This window comes from Botryllus schlosseri, chromosome 9, assembly GCF_051294905.1.
Source record: "Botryllus schlosseri isolate E-star chromosome 9, Bs_hap1, whole genome shotgun sequence".
NCBI classification, from domain to species: domain Eukaryota; kingdom Metazoa; phylum Chordata; class Ascidiacea; order Stolidobranchia; family Styelidae; genus Botryllus; species Botryllus schlosseri.
The window spans coordinates 6,272,502-6,291,805 of NC_137244.1; the positions used below are offsets into that span (position 1 = coordinate 6,272,502).

At 38.8% G+C, this 19,304-nt stretch overlaps 1 protein-coding gene across 3 annotated transcripts in view; it reads right to left on the reverse strand.

Moving 5' to 3' along the window:
• Positions 1-457: 457 nt before the first annotated feature.
• Positions 458-19,304, reverse strand: part of LOC145446937 (E3 ubiquitin-protein ligase NEDD4-like) — a 42,128-nt gene continuing 23,281 nt past the window's right edge. For all 3 annotated transcript variants that reach the window (XM_080325326.1, XM_080325328.1, XM_080325327.1), the window contains 5 exons: positions 16,116-16,233; positions 11,894-11,948; positions 11,774-11,832; positions 8,339-8,409; positions 458-1,129 (listed from right to left, as the gene is read on the reverse strand). In XM_080325326.1, the coding sequence (XP_080181452.1) occupies positions 1,078-1,129; positions 8,339-8,409; positions 11,774-11,832; positions 11,894-11,948; positions 16,116-16,233 (355 nt within the window). In that variant the 3' untranslated portion in view covers positions 458-1,077. The remainder of the gene's footprint in view (positions 1,130-8,338; positions 8,410-11,773; positions 11,833-11,893; positions 11,949-16,115; positions 16,234-19,304) is intronic.

Below are 19,304 nucleotides of genomic sequence, written 5' to 3' on the forward strand. Positions count from 1 at the left end.
TTGTCACAGAACTTGATTTCACTGGTGAGATTTAATAAGTAACGAATAACAGAACCGCCAGCGCCGGTAACTTGAATAGCAACAAATTGAACAGAACCGTCGCAGACGGTGATTCGAAAACCAGCAATTTTACACTTTCTGGCGATATGTTTTTAACACCTCAGACTTGACTTTAGTTGTGTGATAAGAATCATGAGAATATTCAATCAATGCGTTAATTTGTCAACTTGAAATGAAACTCACTACACAACTCAAGTTGAATCGTACCCAAGCGCGCTAATTTGTCACTTGACATTATACGCATATTGATTTGAAACAAGTAAACATTATAACTCTATTCGCGATCCGACTTTCCGTTTGTCAAAGAGAGTTTCAGAAATACTATCAATACGGCGTCTCGACATTTTAACATCTTGCCATACTCAGTCAATCAGGAAAACCTTGTCAAGTAAATCCGTTTGTAAATGACCTTTTGAGTGATTTTTATTCAAGTATTTACATAAAATATCAATAATTTCATAAAGAAAATCTTTCCCCTTCATCGGGTCATCTCGTCTCAGCCGTCGCCGAATTTGGATTTGTAGTCGAGGTCGTAGCCGCTCGGTTCATCTCATCTCGCTGGAGTCGATGTAAATTTGTAGTCGTGGTCGTAGTAGGAGCCGCCGGTATCTGGCGCTCGTTTGCGTTTGTGGATTGGGTTGGGTGTTGGGTATTCGGTGCGGAGTGGTGGTGGGGTTCGGGAGGTGGGGGTTGGATGGGTTGGGGAAGGGTTTAGGGGGTGGGTAGAGTGGGATTGGATGGGAGGTTAGAGTGGTTGGGATATGTTGTGGGTGGATTGGTTGGGTTTTGTGGGTCGATAAATACGATACGATTTATCTCGTTTTATCGGTGCGTTCAGTGGGCTCGCTTAAATTTTTCGGTATATTTTACTTCTTATATCATTGATGCGTTGGTCAATATTTTGGGCGTATTCATTTTAGATGTCGAGTGCATTTTTCCATTCCCACACAAGGGTTTTCACGTTCATAAAGGCTTTTATTATGGTCGGAGCTTGCGGTCCGTCGTATACGTTGCGCATTATCTCGTCGGGTGTAGCGTCGATAGTCGTTTGCAGGTCGTTCTCGAGATCCTGTATTACAAGAGAGAACAGTTTTTTGTAACATGCACATTTGGCGAAGGTATGGCGCATAGTATGTAGCTTAGTATGTAACATAGTATGTAACTTACCCAACCAACTCAACAATATCCGTATGAAAAGTAGACAAGATTACGCGAGTACATACAATCACTACAATCTAAAATCCTAAATAGTTGGTTCGTGGTACAGAACTTGAATATAGCTTTCAATACAATATCCATTGTATAATAATATTTATTAACTCGAAGACTTTTCGGGTGCCTCTTTTCAAGAGTTAACGGCACACTGAAGGGATTTAAACAGATTTAAAAGCAAAACCAAAAAGGCGAAGTATGACGTAACAATCAAAATCACAAACCATGAAATTCGCATTGTACCAATGGCTACAATAACAAATTATGAGGTATACGGACATACGGTACTATAGTAGCAACGCAATTCGCAAATAAACAGTTACACGCACGAAACACATGCACTAATGAGAAATTTGTAGGTTATAGAGGAAATCTTTTTGTCTACATAAAATAGGTTTGTTCAACTGAATAATAGTAGACTCCAGCACTTTTAGATGAACAAAGACCTACCACGCGCAATGACAGTGAACATATTGTCATCATAGTGCTGTGCACAGGCGAGGTTTTCACTCAAATGCTGACCGATTGACGAAGCATATGCTTGGTAATCGTCATAGCAGTCTGTTTTGGCATTGTATTGAAATCTAAAATCCATAGCAAGTTCGGTTGTAGTCATATATCGGCAACTCGTCTTTTTTATTCAACTGTAAAAGTCGTTACCACCCAGTAAGATAAAGTAATTACTACTCGGTATATTCTGTAACATAAAGTAATTACTACTCGGAGCACGTAACTTGAGATTAACATATGTTTTGAGTATACGAGATTTGAATGTCTGACCAACGTAGTTAAGAATTCATTTCTTACAATCGAACACTGGTGTTACATTGCAAGTTATCATGTTACAACATACAGGATACAAGACCTAAAAGAACATCGTTGAGTTGTCAAAATGACACACATATTTGTAAATATCACTTACTTGGTTAAAGCTAATGCATCGATAGTAACAACCGACACGGATCATTATTATTTATTTCATAATCATTTCAACAAAATTACACACACCGTACATTGTTGCTTTTTGCGTGACACGAGAATAAATCAGATCGCAACGAACTGAAGGTGTATTTTGCTCACTCGTCGCATTATGGATATTGACCAGCATCGTTTCAACGGCGTGCATCGTTTTGCCGAATACGAAATATGTTAGTGTAGCAGAAAATGTTTTGGCGTAATAGAAAACTATTTTCACTTTCTTGACCTTTGAAAACAATACACACACAATTTATTTCTAAACGAAAAGGGTTTGTTACTCAGTGAAAAAATATATTTCTAAACGAAAAGGGTTTGTTACTCAGGGAAAAAAAAAATTCCAAACGAAAATGGTATTTTTACTGGGGAAAGCGTCGTATGTTCAACGTCATTGGTATTGTTTAACATTGTCGCTTGACGTCGGTATCCCGTTAGTGCAGTATTATGAGTGTGAAAAGGATTTACACATATTGTGCAGAGTATCAGAGTATCGCGACAGTGAAGATATTTTTCGCGTGACGAAACAAGATCGTTGTTCAAATGTGAATGCATGCATTTCGACCACCCAGTTGCTGAACAAGAGAGAAGAGCCTACAGTAAGACCATTCTGTATGCTTTGATTAAAACTCCAACGAAGACCACTTATGAATCGACTCGAAGTATTTCAACCCTCGTTGTATTTAGTCAATTCAAACCAATTTTGATACAAGTCTCCAGGTATGACTCACACACTAACGCCGTAAACGGAAGTCGATGATTGTGATATAGATTATTAAAAATATTTCTCAACTACATGTTCAACTAAATCGGGGTTTTGATGTTGTAGAAAGTAAACAATTTTATTGAGTTGTGTGGTTGATGAAAGTGATTGGTTACAAGAGGAGTAAAAGTGCCCGCTCGTGATGTGCTAATATAATAAATAAACCAAACGACCGGAAATCAGAAAAGTCGCATTTCGGAAGTCAGAAACGCTGCATTTTGAGCTGCCTGGTGGTCTAAAATCGACCTATCGGAAGTCAGAAACGCTGCATTTTGACCTGTGTGATACGCTAAAAGCGTCCTATATCGTTTCGCAAAATATAATCAATAAGCCAACACAGGAAATTCAGAAACGCGGCGCGTTGTGCATTTCATCGCAAGTGGATTTTGAAAACAGATGTTCAAGCGCGCGCGACCTATATTCCGTTCGACAAATGACTCTGGTATCCTGTCCGCTCACGTCCTGAATTGTTTCCCGTTAAACAGCTGGTGGTGGGATGTTTTGTGCGGCTACAGTGAACCTATCGTAATATGGTATCGAGTATTACGAACATACCAGAAACAATCGCTAAGCACCAAACTGACTCTGTATAACAATATTACGCATGTGCTGTATTTCAGAATGGTATAATGTCATTATCAGTAAATATTTCACAAACTTATTCGTTTACACGAATCAAAGCTAAAGGTGAAACAGCAATATCAAGGTTTGAAACCTTGCAACTCGATCAGTGATTTTCTTATTCAACTGCAAAATAAGTTTATATTCTGTAAGAAACAGCAATTATTGCTCGGCCAATGTGACTTTGAGATTAACAAATTGTATATTGAGTATACGAGATTTGAATGTTTGACTAATGATAGATTGAAAAATATCTCGCAAGAGAATCCATGTGTTATAATGTAGGATATCGTGATACAAGCAAATTCAATACGGAATACCTATTAACCAATTGGTCCGCAACCCGAGATTCGAGTGTTCGATCAGCGCTCGATAAAAATTATTTTCATGTATACCACCTCTTGCGTTGTGGTGAAGGGTGTTATGATATGAGCAAACTTTTAATGAACACCATTATCATCACCCCGATTGGAAAAAAACTTGATTCGTATGTATGAAAAGTGCTTGATTGGGAATTTATCTATTTCTCACAATCCTGCCACTGTTTTTGAAGACTGGTATTATGTGATTACTAAATGATATTTCCCAAACTCATGACTAATCGTAAGACTTGAAAGAAATCATGTATTCGCTTGATGATAACACGCATGCGACAAAAACATCACCGGGATTTTGTAAACTGATCATACTAATTAAGGTATTTAGCAATATTAGAATACAAGTCGTCAGACTTTTTTTGTGTAAAGTATCATTCCAAATTGTAGAAATTCGTTGTTGTTTATGTCGTTCAGCAACTCGATCAGAAATTTTTTATTGAACTTTAGAATGAGGTTGTATTCTGTAAGACACAGTAATTATTGCTCCAACAATGTGACTTTGTGATTAACAGGTTGTATACTGAGTATACGAGATGCGAATGTCTGACGAATGATAGATTGAGATATATATTTCTCGCAAGAGAATCCATGTATTATAATGTAAGATATCGTAATGGGACCAAATTCTTTACGGATTACATATTAGCCAATTTATTAGCAACACGCTCACTTGTAATGATTTGAAACACGTAAATTCATGAGCTCTTACAACTTTATTAGCTATCCAGTTATTTTTGTCGTAGCTGGAAACAATGTTCCCTCTAAGCTGCGCACGTGCGCAGTGCTTTCAAGGTCTCTGCGCACATAAAATCCAAGTTGCGCACACAAAATCCGAAGTGATGACTTTTTTTTTGGTCGTTACGCACTGTTTTCCAAGGGTCTGCGCAGTGAGTTGGTGAGTGTGCGCAGACCCTTCAAAAATTATAGGGAACATTGGCTGGAAATGTAATCGTTAGTACATCTTACCATGCCCAAAAGAATTATGCACAACAACATTCTCAAGTGTTAAATCCACTTTTCACTTGCTTGATTATATCACTACAACTTGCAAACGTGAATTAATTCACTCTGGTTGTATTCATATGACCGATAATTTTTATTCAACTGTAAAAGTCGTTATTATTTTACAACACAAAGTAATTATACTACTCGGTGCATACGGCGAGATTTGAATACTCAGTCAATGATAGCAATTCCCGCAAGTGAATCCGCATGTTATAATATAAGACACCGAGATGTGAGAAATTCTTCAGGGTCGTAGTTATTACCACATTGATTTACGAACTTATCCGACTTACTCAAAGACAAGTAGACACGATTTCGCTAATATAAACAATCATTACAACTGCAAACTATATTAATCAAGCTCGGTGGTATTCACATATCACAGACCTGTGTTTTTATTCCATCGGTAAAATACGGTCGTGTTAATTTGATGATAACGTGCACACTAGGGCTGTTTAAAAATAACTTTATTTTTCGGATTCCAGCCATTCACTGATTAAATTGTCAGGTTACCCTAAAAAACGCTGCACACCAAATTTGGTTCGATTCTAACAAGTATAGGACTCCGTAGATCCAATTAACATTTTTAATTTATTATGGGAAATAAAAAAATAAAAAAATCCAATTTTTTCTGCCAACCCCATGTAATTGTTGAAATGTCTTCAAAGACGTTGCAAAACAAATTTGAGTCAGTTTCGACCAGTAGAAGCGAAGTTATGTGAGTTTTACGTTGATAAATCGCGGATTATCCACCAATCAAAGATAATCCGAGGATTATAATCGAAAAACTCACATAACTCCGCTTCTACTGGTCGGAATTAACTCAAATTTGTTTTGCAACGTCTTTGAAGACAGCTCAACAATTTCATGGGGTTGGCAGAAAAATTTAGATTTTTTTATTTCCCATATTAAATTAAAAATTTTAATTGGATCTGCGGAGGCCTTTACTGGTTGGAATCGAGTGAAATTTGGTGAGCAAGGTTTTCCACTACAACCTGACGATTTAAGAGGTGACCGGCTTGAATCGGGAATAAAAAGTTATTTTTGAACAGCCCTAGTACACACGCAAGAAACCTTACCGCGATTTTATAATTGATCCCCCGACTTAAGGTACCAAAAACATTACCGGGATTTTTTTTATAAACAGAGTATATTACTCAACACATCTATCAACATCAGAAGGTAAGTTCAATACCAAAACAAAAGTACTTTTTTAGCTTAATAAAAATCAAATCATTCGTCTTCATCTTGTGTTTTTAAGATTTGTATTCAGAAATGCATTACGAAAGAGTTGTAACAAACTTACGAAAGAGTTGTAGAGCAAACATTTTAGAAACAGCATTATCATCATCTCCATTTGTGAATCTACCCAACACAATCGGGAATCGATGTTTCCAAGTACACCACAGCGTATTAAACTCGCTAGAGTTGTCAATGTAAAATTACGTATGTGTTCGAATTTCGTAACGAAATATTCTTGATTGAGAATTAATCCATTACTCACTTCTGTATGTATTACAGAATGCTATAATGTGCTTGCCAAGATTTTACAAATCGGCCAGTTGTAATTACCAAGGTCAAATGTAAAGCAACAATATCGTTAATGCTGAATCTACAGACCAACACAAAACATATTTTAATAATTTTCGTTGGCAAGTCGGTATTGATACATTTAACAATCGGTTCAATACTTTATTATAGAGTGTGTGGTGAGAATTGAAACACGCGCATTTCCCGGTTTCAAGATATCACACTATGTGAATTGACATACCGCCGCTTGATTATTGCTTAATCCGTTCGCACCATTTCACAAACGCTTTGACCATCGCAAAATCAATTTCGAAATTGCTTGTTACCGTTATCTTAGTCGGATAGACTCGAGTTATTTCTAGAACACGCACTATCAAAGAAATCAGAAACACAACCTACGTTGAAATATGGTAAATGTGTTTGTTCATTAGTACTATTGATATAACTTTCTCCATTTCCATTCGGTAAAGTAATTTTCACCACAAAACTTGATCACTAAAAGATCTTACTTGGATGTGGTTGAATTCTAGACAACATCAGTCCTGACTTAGCAGTACAAGACTCCGAGAGTATCACTGAGCTGTCAACATAGCGCACATATTTGAATACATCACTTAGTCACAGTGGATTAAAGCTAAAGCATCGATAGTAACAACCGACGTGATTATTATTATTATTTATTTCGTAATCATTTCAACGAAATTACACACACTGTCTTAGGTGTTATCTTGTGAGCGATCGCGGGGTTTGTAATCTATTTCACACCTATTTGAAGTGATAGTTTACGAACGCGGTTATTGTTGATATTCGAATCGCCGCGTCTACGCCGGCTCTGTGGCAAACTATACCAAAACATTACCTTGCAAGTGATTCCTAGATTTAGCAAACTATTTCACACCCTTTTGCTGAAAGTACGATATGCCTTCGCAGCCTATACCCGAAAGTACGAATCATCGCCGCGCCCATAAGAATAACGATATATCGAAGTCGCCATCACCGTAAACGTTAGGATTAACTCGAATCGGTCATATATAATAATTTGGGATATACACAATAACTAAGGACCAACCATGTGACTATTTACCATACCTGATACATATTCAACACCGTGCGAGAGATGCCTATACCCACAACGTTAGTCAAATCATCAACAGTCTATACCCGCAAGGACACCATGTCACCGCAGCCTATACCTGAAAAGGTAACCATGCCACCACGAGTTTTCACGGCACCATGCCGCCGCAGCCTATACCCGAAAAGGTAACCATGTCGCCGCACCTATAAGACACAATGCCACCATGCGACCGGAGCCTATAGGTATAAGGGTCACCATGTCACCACGAGTTTCACGGCAGCATGCCGCCGCGCCCATAAGAGCCCCGTGCAAAAATTAGCCGCTCACGATCGATCACATATACTACTGCAGTCGCTACTATACATTTCCTACAAGACTGTTGGTTTCCGAAATCGATAACGCGTTTCATTGTGCTGCGATTGTCCGATTGTTAGCGAATAGTGCAGTAAGCCGTATGTGTCGTGTTACAGTCTCCAGTTTCAAGGCCAAAATCTCCTATGCTGTACCGAGACCGAATTCCGAGGCTGCTATCCTTAGTTCTTCAGAATAATGTTTTGGGTTCAATATGTCTGTTACTAATCAGTTCTTTATCCTATGATCTGTCCAGGGATCGACCTACTTACTGATCAAGACAAGCCAGAGGCTTCACCATTACGCTATCTTGTCAGTTAATTCTAATTGATCACATTTGGCAACTACAATTATCATGCAAAAGTCGCTTACCGGCGTTTCTTGTGGCTCCTTCGCTTGGAACATCCGTACTTCTGTTTGTAGTCTCGCGAATATGGCACGGCCTGAAAAAAGAACAGAATTATTCGAGTGGCCGTTTTAATTACAAATCACGCAGTAAGAACTTGTTATGTTAAACTAAATCATTACAAGTGTGGCATCGGTGGTGTAAGGCGTATAGAATATATATTTTCGCAGCACAGCGACAATAGACAGAGGTTTTCACACCGTCGACGTAGCTTTTCAAGCAGAAGTAGAAGTTTCCGGTTTAAGTATAGATTTACAAGACATGTATAGATCGCTCGAGTGTGAGTAGAAAATGAAGGTCAGAAAAATTAAGATTCGGTTAAGGTACCGCACACCTTCAGCAGCTAATGGGAGGTGACTACTGCAAAATTGCAAAGTGCATCCTCGCGACCAACACAAATGTACCAATGACACTACAAATACAAATAGGTTTAATATTGGAATAAAAATTCAGTTGCCTTCATACTGGGGCTATTTACGCCGATTTCCCTGACAATTTTCCTGATGCAGCATACAGACCATGCAAACATGACCCGAAACCAAGAGGAGACATTTTTTGCCTTAAAAACTGTGAAGTGGCAGTTAGTCTGGAAACGCAACCAACTGGAGTGGTCCGCAAAAATGAGAGTACTTGAACAGCCAGCTTGGCAGTTTAGCGATGGTCAACTAGATCAGTTCATCAAAACAGGTTAGTTGAGAATTCGACAACTATACTTGAAGACAAAATCAAAGCCAATGAGGTTGCAGTTTTGAATCTGAATTTTCCTTCCATCGTTAGATCGCTCACGTTTCCCATTTTTTTGTAATCAATTTATGAAACATAAGCACGCGTACAGAACTTCACAAAGCGAGGGGAAATATGTATAACACTGATGGCGCAATGCTATCATTACCAACATAATAAACTTTTGAGTAGGACATCCAGTAGTCATACAGATATTCATTACCTAATCCCAACTCCGGGTAATTCAAAATTTCAAAGCACACGAAACAACGAACTATCACCATCCTACCGCACTCCCTAGATATACACAAACGAGAAAACACGCGAAAATACAAAAACTCTGAATACAGGGAAAGACAAGCTTGCGTTAAGTCATAGTTTAGATAACAGAGTGAGTGTGGATCGCGTGTGACGGTTTGAACAAGACCAAGCGCACTGACGTCAAAGAGTGTCATGACAGATTTCGCGTAATTAGCGAGAATCATGTGATCTCTAATCTGTGGAGATCCAACTATGTAAACACAAGTTGAATCAATTTACAGCTAACAAGAATGTGCATGTGTAATGTGTATGTGCATCAGAGTTGGATCAATTACAATATTTTAATACAATTACAATTATTCAATGCTAAAAATATCAAATTACAATTACAATTACTGTTAAATATGTAATTAATTACAATTACTTTTAAACAGGTAATTGATTCAGTAGAGAGGTTTCTTTGACAAGCATAGCGACGTAATTAGCAACAATCTCAAGCTATTCATGTTTCATTTCCTGATATGTAGAATACCCTTTAATTAAAAAAAACTCGAACATATTCGAACTATTCCTAATCATGAGTATTGAAAACTACAAGCACAGAAAAAGGTTTCAAGCGACTGTTAAGAACCAAAGGTTTGAGCGACTAAAAGGGAATAGGCTACAGGACAGTCAATGAAATGTAATCAAACGATTAGGCTACTCAGAGCTGAGTCAGGGTAATGAAATGTAATTGGTAAGGCATCAGCGATAAGGATGATACTGATAAGGTGCGTAAAATTAAAATAAATGCAAAAGGAAAGAACCTCCTGATAACTAAGAATTACAATATTTTGGTTTTGCATTTACATTTTCAATTGCTCGGAAACTGTTAGATTGCATTTGATGAACATTAGGGTGCGAAAAGTTTCTGACCAAAGTAAATTTGGCCAAGATTGGAGGTAAGATTGGGATAGCATCTCTACAATCCTAACATATAGTTTGATGGTATGGAAGGTTATGACTGTTGATGAGAGAATTCTCCAATATGAAATTCAGATTATACACCGAGCAATAACCATAAAATGGAAGTGAATCGGGTCAAGCACGGAAAAGATTTCCCAATGATTGCGAAATTAGATCATTGAGTGCCGCGCACTCGGCAATCATCGCTCGCCTGATTTATCACGTCTCCAACAAGCCTAGTTTCGCTGGCTTGAAGAATCGCATCTGCGATAGTACTAGTGCGCACTATCCCATCGCTGGCCAGCACAATCGCATCTGCATTGGCTTGTTGCACACGATGTTATCGATGGCCTACACAATCGCATCTGCAATGGGCCGAAAGATATCATCGCTGGCCATCTATTGCGTCGCGGGCCCACTCGTTGACAAGCTCATCATACGCGTAAGTTTGTCAACACGATGAGATTGTATAATAGGCATTTACGCACTTACTTTACCCTAAAGAATCGATGCTATATTAACCCAAAATCATTACCGTAATTCTGTCGCATTATGACGTCATTCCTTTGTGACGTCATCGAACCCGCATACCTAAGGAAGATTAGCGTCCGGCGCCTATGATCCTGTGTATCAACCCGTCCCAATAGAACATACACCGCCAGACTCAGTCACTGAAGCACGCTTAGAACACACAGCATTTACTTTGTGCAGGTCCGGGCCATATGTGCAAGGTTTGGAGTGGTCCGCGAAGTACTTCTCGAAAATAGTTATAATTATTACCAAAAAATAGATTACCCACGTAATTTATTGTGAACTTGCCAGGCCAAAGAATTTTGATTAGCCTGACCGCAAAATTTGGGAGAACATAATTATGAGAGAACATAAGACTTTGCGTCTGCACTCACAGAAAGATTGTCGGCGATGAAGCCTTTGCAAAAATGGATAGACATTATTGCTGACGATACTCCCCTGACGAGGTTCAGCCGAAAAGCTTCGGGAATAAAATGAATATTTTATTCAAATGTGTCAGGATAGACACACGTACGCCAAATTCTACGATATTGATATGTCCCAGCGCCGAATAATTCTGTCCTTGCCAAACAAGACAAATGGTACAGAGAAGCGACCCGCTATATATGCAAGTAACAATATTAGGGACTGAATTCATTCTTTAACTATGAAAGATTTTCATGACATATGTATTTGTTATCGGTTTTAATGTGTGGCAAGATATAAGTTTTGTTTTCACCGTCACCTAAACCGGTTCTCTCCTATCAGACGACTAAAAACGACATCAACATTCAAGCAGCCCGCGCAATGGTTCATAAATCTCATGTGGCCCTTTATCTGAAAAGGTGCAAACCCGATCTTAGTGAAACCAAATATCTTCGTACTGCGTTCGCCCACCGTTTGCTTCTACAATATATTGCCACTTTTTCTACACGGAAAAGTATAAGGCAGACTTATCTCACCGGTCCAGTATTGTCCGGACTTTGAAGCCTTGGATCCTGCCACTGGGTCTTTCTGTTCACTATTTAAAAAACGATGCTCATTAGAATCTAATCAAGGACGACATTTTACTGAAGAGGTACCGTGATCGATATAGAATATCCTGCCGTCGCTGTGTTCCTTCTCTTCCCAGCCGTCCTGAAATGTAAGTCGCAGCTAGGTCAGTGTCACAGACTTTACTACCACCAGCAACCCTTCACAATTGAAACACGCTTCAACTAACAACAAATAGGTTGTAAGCAGCCAAGACCAAAACTGCTCAGTCCTTATGTATGAAGTCAAATTGGTATATGTACTGTATTTGACGTCTCTTTGGAATTTCCAAATAGAAAACACAAGACTAGAAGGGCTATTCGCACTCCTTACAGCATGCATTCTCAGGCCACAGGATGAGTTAGAGCCTGTAACATTTAGAGACAACCGCTGTACCAACTGGAAAGGTTGCATGAGTGGTCAGTGCAAAGAAAACAATTTGTAACACAAATTTTGCAGTTTGCCACTCTGCATATCTTTCTGCTCCATGGACGTAAACATTCTAAATCTACACTGTACAAGCGACCCATATTATTGGTAAGCTTAACAGCATTTGCCAGGTAGTCACAATATCAATCGTGACAGTTCAGTCAACGTAACTAGTATTAAAGAATCTTGGCATTACTCACAAGCATCATAATTACACATGCGCATTATGACACAATCACATTTAGATCAGAAAGCCTACAAGCCCATTTAGTAGATGCCATGACTCGGCATTTGAATATCTGTGGTGAATTGATGGAGCGAAAAACCATTAAATTCTGCTCAAAAATATTGTTGTATTGGCTGAGAGCAGACGTAACGTAACATACAAAAACCAAAGGATATTGACAGGTTCACGATTGAGACAGTAGACGAAAAGAATAATAACACCTATGTCTGATATGTGCCTACATACAGCACACCGCACTAGGTATTCGATTTAAATGGTCATTGTACACAAGGCCCACATACGGTCTGAATTGGCTGCATTATGCGCTGTCCTACGAGAAGGTGATTATCGCAAAGACGGGTAAAACAGACGGGCAAAATAACGGTTGTGAATTATCCGGTATAGGCAAATATTATAGACACTGCATCAAGTTGATCAAGACTTCATAAAATATTAACAAGAATATTCAGGGAAGAAATTGACACGGACTGTTGTACTGCGTTATAAAATCTTGTAGCAGGACAGCACGTGAAGACCTTGTAAAGACTTTCAGGAGCCATGAGTTTGCGAACCCTGACTTTAACACAGGTTCCCATGAATGCTATGGTCTGACATATAAATGCTGTGGCTGATTCATGTAATTTATCACTCGACTAATACCCACAATTCTGTACCAAACACAGTGTTAACGTAGGACTGCTGATTCATGAATCTTGAACAAGACTACAGACATATATCGAGGGAAACGAATTCTCACAGCACAGGCCATAAGAGTGGCACACTTCAGAGAGAATAACATATCCCACATCAATCATTCGTTTCTGCATCAAATCTTTACACCCAGCAACTGGTTCCAGTAGATATCTCACTGGCATATTTAGCCAATATTGAATTAGAGGTTTTCCAAAGACTTGTACAAGTTGGTGTTATCAACTTTTATGTGACCTGAACCAAGTTCAGTGCCAAAAATCATAACACCCGCAACTTGGCAACAGTCAAAACAGCTTTCAATACAACATCCATTGAAGACTTTTCGGGTGCCTCTTTTCAAGAGTTAACGGCACACTGAAGGGATTTAAACAGAATGAAAAGCAAAACCAGAAAGGCAAAGTATGACGCAACAATCAGAAATTACATACTATGAAGTCCGCAATGTAACAATGGCAACAATAACAAACTTTGAACTGTACGGTAAGGAGGTTCAAGGGAGCTACCATAAAGCGCATCTGCACCAATTAGAACAGCATCGTACTTCCCTTACAAATGACTAACAGGAAACAGACAAAACTTTTCTAGCACAGTGACTTGGAGAGTCATCAGATGCACCAAATAGGTGTGATCACTTCCATACGGGTCAAAAATTTTTGTTCGGCAATTAATAAACATTTACACAAACGCCAGTACAGCGATATAGTGTGAACATTTCACAGATTCCGGATGACGAAACAGTCATTTTCAGATGAATTATTTATCACAGGATTTCTGGCACACTGCATCATAATTTGGGATGGGCACATATGCTTAAGCCGGTAATTAAGATACTGGGCTTATACCACGGAGAAAGCGAACTGCAAATGAACTTTCACAGACTCTGGCAAGGAGTCGAGAAAAGCGTAAGGCATATTAAATCAAAACGGCTTTCTTGGATTGGTAAAATAACGGCGATTAAGGCATACATAATTAGCAAAATAACTTATACATATGCTAACAAGAAAATTCCAGGCGACAAGCTCAAGCAACTCGAACGCCTCGTCTTTGGCCTACTGTGGAGTCCTGAGAAACTTGAGCAAAAAAGCAGAATGCAACTTATCAGACCTAAGCCAGAAGGAGGAATTGATATGCCAGATATCGAATCTGCAACACAAGCGAAGAGAGCAAAAAGACTACAACAACTCAGTCGACTCGAGCACCCGATCGATATCTGGCATGCAGAAGCGATATACAATCTAACAATGAAGGTGAGAGATATAAATTGCAATTTATACAACAACCTCTACCCTCACAGAAATACATTGACGGAGGAATGGAAGAAGGAAAAGGAAATCTTCGACGTAATTAAAAGCCAATCACAAGATATACAAGAACTAAGCCAGAAAGAAATGTACCAGATCCTTGTTAAAACGAAGACGCAACAAGGAGGAAGCCGCATGGCGGACTGGAAAGAGATATGGCTATACCAACCCAATATCAAAGACCACATTGACAACAAGAAACGTGAGATTTCGTATTGCATTAACACTGAGAGCTACTTTACAGGCTCCAGAAAAACCAACGCAGGCTGGGTACAACGAAAAGACGCCTTCTTGAAAAACAAATGCAAATTCTGCCAACACGCCGAAGACACTCTGCGTCACACTTTCGCCGAATGTGCAACTTACAGAAAACTGTTCTCTCTTGTAATACAGGATCTCGAGAACGACCTGCAAACGACTATTGACGCTACACCCGACGAGATCATACGCAACGTATACGACGGACCGCAAGCTCCGACTATAATACAAGCTTTTATGAACGTGAAAGCCCTTGTGTGGGAATGGAAAAATGCACTCGACATACAAAATGAATACGCCCAAAATATTGACCAAGATATAAGAAGTAAAATATACCGAATAATTTAAGCGAGCCATTTAAACGCTCGCGCGATAAATCACATTGCATTTATCGACCCACAAAACGCAACCATTCCACCTGCAACCTATCCCAACCCCCCAAACATCCCATCCCATCTCACTCTACCCCCCCCCTAATCCACCACCTACCCACCCCCAAATCTACTCTATCCACCACCACCCCTATCCTAATACCCTAACCTAATACCTTGGGTAACTTTGAACACTAAGCTAAGCAGTGAACCATTTAAATGGTTATTGATGGAAAGATGTTGCTGCTGGAGGTTCATTTCTTTTTCCTGAGGCCATACCCTAAGTAATCACGATAAACAGTGGATTAATATCTCTACCAGATAAACTTGATCCATCATTGATAAATGTGTTGCGGGGGGGGGGGGGGGGGGGGTAAATTTTATCAAAATTGATGTTTAATAAACTTCTTACAACCAAACATTGATAGCAAGTGATCCATGGATCGAAATCTGGGCAGCACGGACCTGCAAGTAGTCTTCATCTCATCAACTCTGACCATATAAGCGTCATTTAACAGGTTTTATAAACAATAGAGGGAAAAGATATACAAATAACTACATTGTCCAGAGTCACCCCACATGCTGGGGTAACTTAACTTTGGAAAGGATAATTAAAAAATTATGGTACGCTAGCTATTTATGACAAAATACATTTTGGAATAGTTAATTCTAATTTTTGCTCCATGAGCACAGAAAAACACAAATCTTACTTCCCTGGACTACAGTAATTCCATGATATAAAGCGAAATTGTGAAAAATTGTCAAATGAAACCCCAATTTATGGTACGCAATTCGAAATCAAATCACCTAGGTACTTTATTTGACCAGGCATTATCAAAATAAGACAAGTTGTCTATAAATGAATTGATAGAAAATCGAAATCATGCTAGGTGATATAGCTAATTCAGGAAAGCTACAAGGTTTGTGGCGAACAGCAGTGCACATCCACAGAGAATCGAAATTGGCATAATCTCACCGGTAATGGTCCCAAGTCTTCAGCACACACGGAAGGAGGAGGCGACAACCGCGGATCTTTCCAGGTCGTTGTTTTCGTGTTATGGTCAATGAAAAATACTTTTCCACCAGACGCGGTCCTGCGTACAAGTTACCAACGTCAAGGCATTCTGTATGCGTATGACTTGCAATGATACAATACAAATTCAAAGGCTAACTTCGAATTAAGGAAACTTTCCTAGGAACGAATGTGCAGCAAAGTTGCCCGACATAAGAGCATGCGACTGAACTAGGCCTATCCCAAATCTAACCCTAAACCCAACCCTACTACGTAAATTAACCCTTAGCAAAACCAAAATCCTAACCTAACCCTAAATCTAAACCTTACTTGACCCACATGCTAAATTGTCGCATGCTATTATGCTCGATCGACATTTGAAACATCATAAAACGTCAGTTATGCAGCTAAGCGATTGCAACGTGAATAGAGATGGGTTTGGAAAAAATGACATCTCATGCTTGCCGCCAGGTTGTTTTTGCAAGTTAATGCGATAACTGCTGTGCACGCCACACAACCTTGCAATTTATCGGCATGGCTATTTCAAATCTTTGCATCTTTGCAAAGGAAGCACTACCGGGACGGCATACTTTGTAAATACGACATCAGAAAAGTAAATCCACAAATTGAGAATTGAGAACTGCGAATCTCCTAATCAATCACCATGTATAACGGTGGTCGGTAACCTATGGCTCGCGAGCCATATATGGCTCTTTTGGGCATAAGATATGGCTCTTTGCGAAATTTTTATTTTTGTGCCTAATTTATCAATATTGTAGCGACTTGTTAATAAATCTTCATCACGACCTGTATAATTATTCATGTGGCAATATAAACATGTCTTTGAGAGGCTAGGGGAGACAGCCTCAGACCCCCTTATCAAAGTTCTCAAATTCAAGTTGCTGTCGTGCCGGCGACCAATATCATTCGCGAATTCGAGGTGCCCGCCATAAAATCTTGGATTGCACACGTTGATTGATTAAAGGGTTTAGTTAGGCGCCTGTACGACAATGTAGTTTTCAAATACACATTGTCTTACTGATCTACGGCGAGAAATGAACTGCCGTCGTAGTGACATTCACAGTTACAAATTCAAATTACTAACAACGCAATAACTATCCACGTTCTTGATTGATAACGTAGCTTTGTAGTCGCTGTTAAAATGTAGGTGTGTGGCTCTACGTTATGTTACCTCCGAATATCTTGAGAATTGAAAAGTCGAATCGGAATCAGTGTGACAAACACATTCGATTAATATCAGTTATTATAAATTTTATGATATTTACGATTAATTGCTCTATCGCAGGGGGCACTTCTCTTTAAAAATGATTTTTTTAGGTGTTCACGTTTGTAGTCATAAATTCCTAAAGGTGGATGCGAGCCCCATGATTCATACATTGCTGGAAAGGGCAGGAAATTTCCTTTCCAGATATGGTCTTTATGTTATACCATGAGCATGTACCCCACCGGTACGCTTACTCAAAAAAACATGAAAATATTGAACACGCGCATTAAAAATCCTAAAAACTCAAAAGTCTTTCAAGATTTTCCTTCAAATATTGCTGTAGTAATAGTACATATATATATCTACAAAACAATTGAGGGATTTTCAAAAATAGGTTTTCTAACAAAATTTATGATATTTTTTGTCAGCGAACCCTAAATTTTCATTTTTTTCAAAATTGTTTTCTCTGTAAAAATTTTTCTGGACAAAATTTTGAGAAAACGCTCATACATACCCTAACCATCATTTGTGCAAAATTTCAGATGAATCGAACAAGCAGGTGCCAAGCAGATACAATTTTTGTGCAGAAAAAGTATATTTTGAGAAAATCGCGTTTGAAAAAATAAAACCACAATAACTTCGAAAAACAAGGATATGAACACTGATCATGACATCAATGACCATATTAGTTGATTTGCATCACACATTGAACCATATATAACACAAACTGAGCATTTATAGCCGCCAGGCACATAGTCTGATGTGTCTTAGGACTCTTGAACTCTTTCAATTTTTCACAGCGAAAGAGCGTCGAGATGCAGTCTTTCTTTTTTTGTCCTTCAAACAAGTTTCATTTTTGTGAAGGTGTTCACTGGCAAGTTTAGGCTTTCAAGAACACTCAAGTATCCACTACATCCAATATTCCAGTTCAGTACGGACGTAGCTACAGCATGTTTTACTGCCATAGTTCATAAGTACCTTTTCTTGAGGCACCTTGCCACTATAGTCACGACGAATGACTCATTTTGGGTTTTGGTGAATCCACCAATGCATCTTTCCATTTCAAAGTTTCTTCTAAAACTCTAAATTTCCTTGATCGACTCATTCTAGGCAAATTGATAGCTAGAAATGAAAACCAATCCAAGACAGTTATCCAGAAACAATAAATATTACCCAATATTGCCAGTCAGCAGTCAATGAATAAAAACAGATGAAATAGGAAAACACACAACCTTCATCTCGACCATTTCCTTGGTACTGAATCAATGAAGCAGCCAAGTATATGAAAGCAGACATGCTAGAGCACTTATTTATAAACATACAATAAATACTACCCAATATGGTCAGTTATCAGTCAACAAATCAAAAAATAAATGAAAAAAACACACAGCCTCACCTCGCCTGTTTACCGAATCTGTGAAGCAGTCAAGTTTATGAAGGCAGACTGGCTAGAACACTAATTTCAAGCTCTACAGCAGAGATTTCGCCAGGTGGCGCTATTTCGACCAGCAAAGTCGAATGTTGGATTAGAATGAACATGACTGCAGCAAAAATTGGGCTGTAATTCTTTTTTTTGTAAAATGGTCCCCAAAAGAAACTAGTTTTGGATAAGAAGGAGTTGGAATATCATAAAAAGAATGACATATTTGGAAAGAGCGTGAAATTTCCGTTCTAGATCGATGAAGAAAAAAAAAACACAGAAAAAATATTTCTAAAGAGAAGTGCCCCCTTAAGGTATGGCCCGACCGTGCCTCACCTCCCTCTTCACGCTTTATTTTCGAACAATAATTTGGCAAATTGTGTCATTTTGGTAGTAAAAATGTTCAAAATTCTGTTGACAGGTGATGCACTGCCCTACGTGCCTTCCCTGACCCCACCTCACTGACGAGTGACGCATCACTCATTACAGTGGGTATGAATACTGCTGC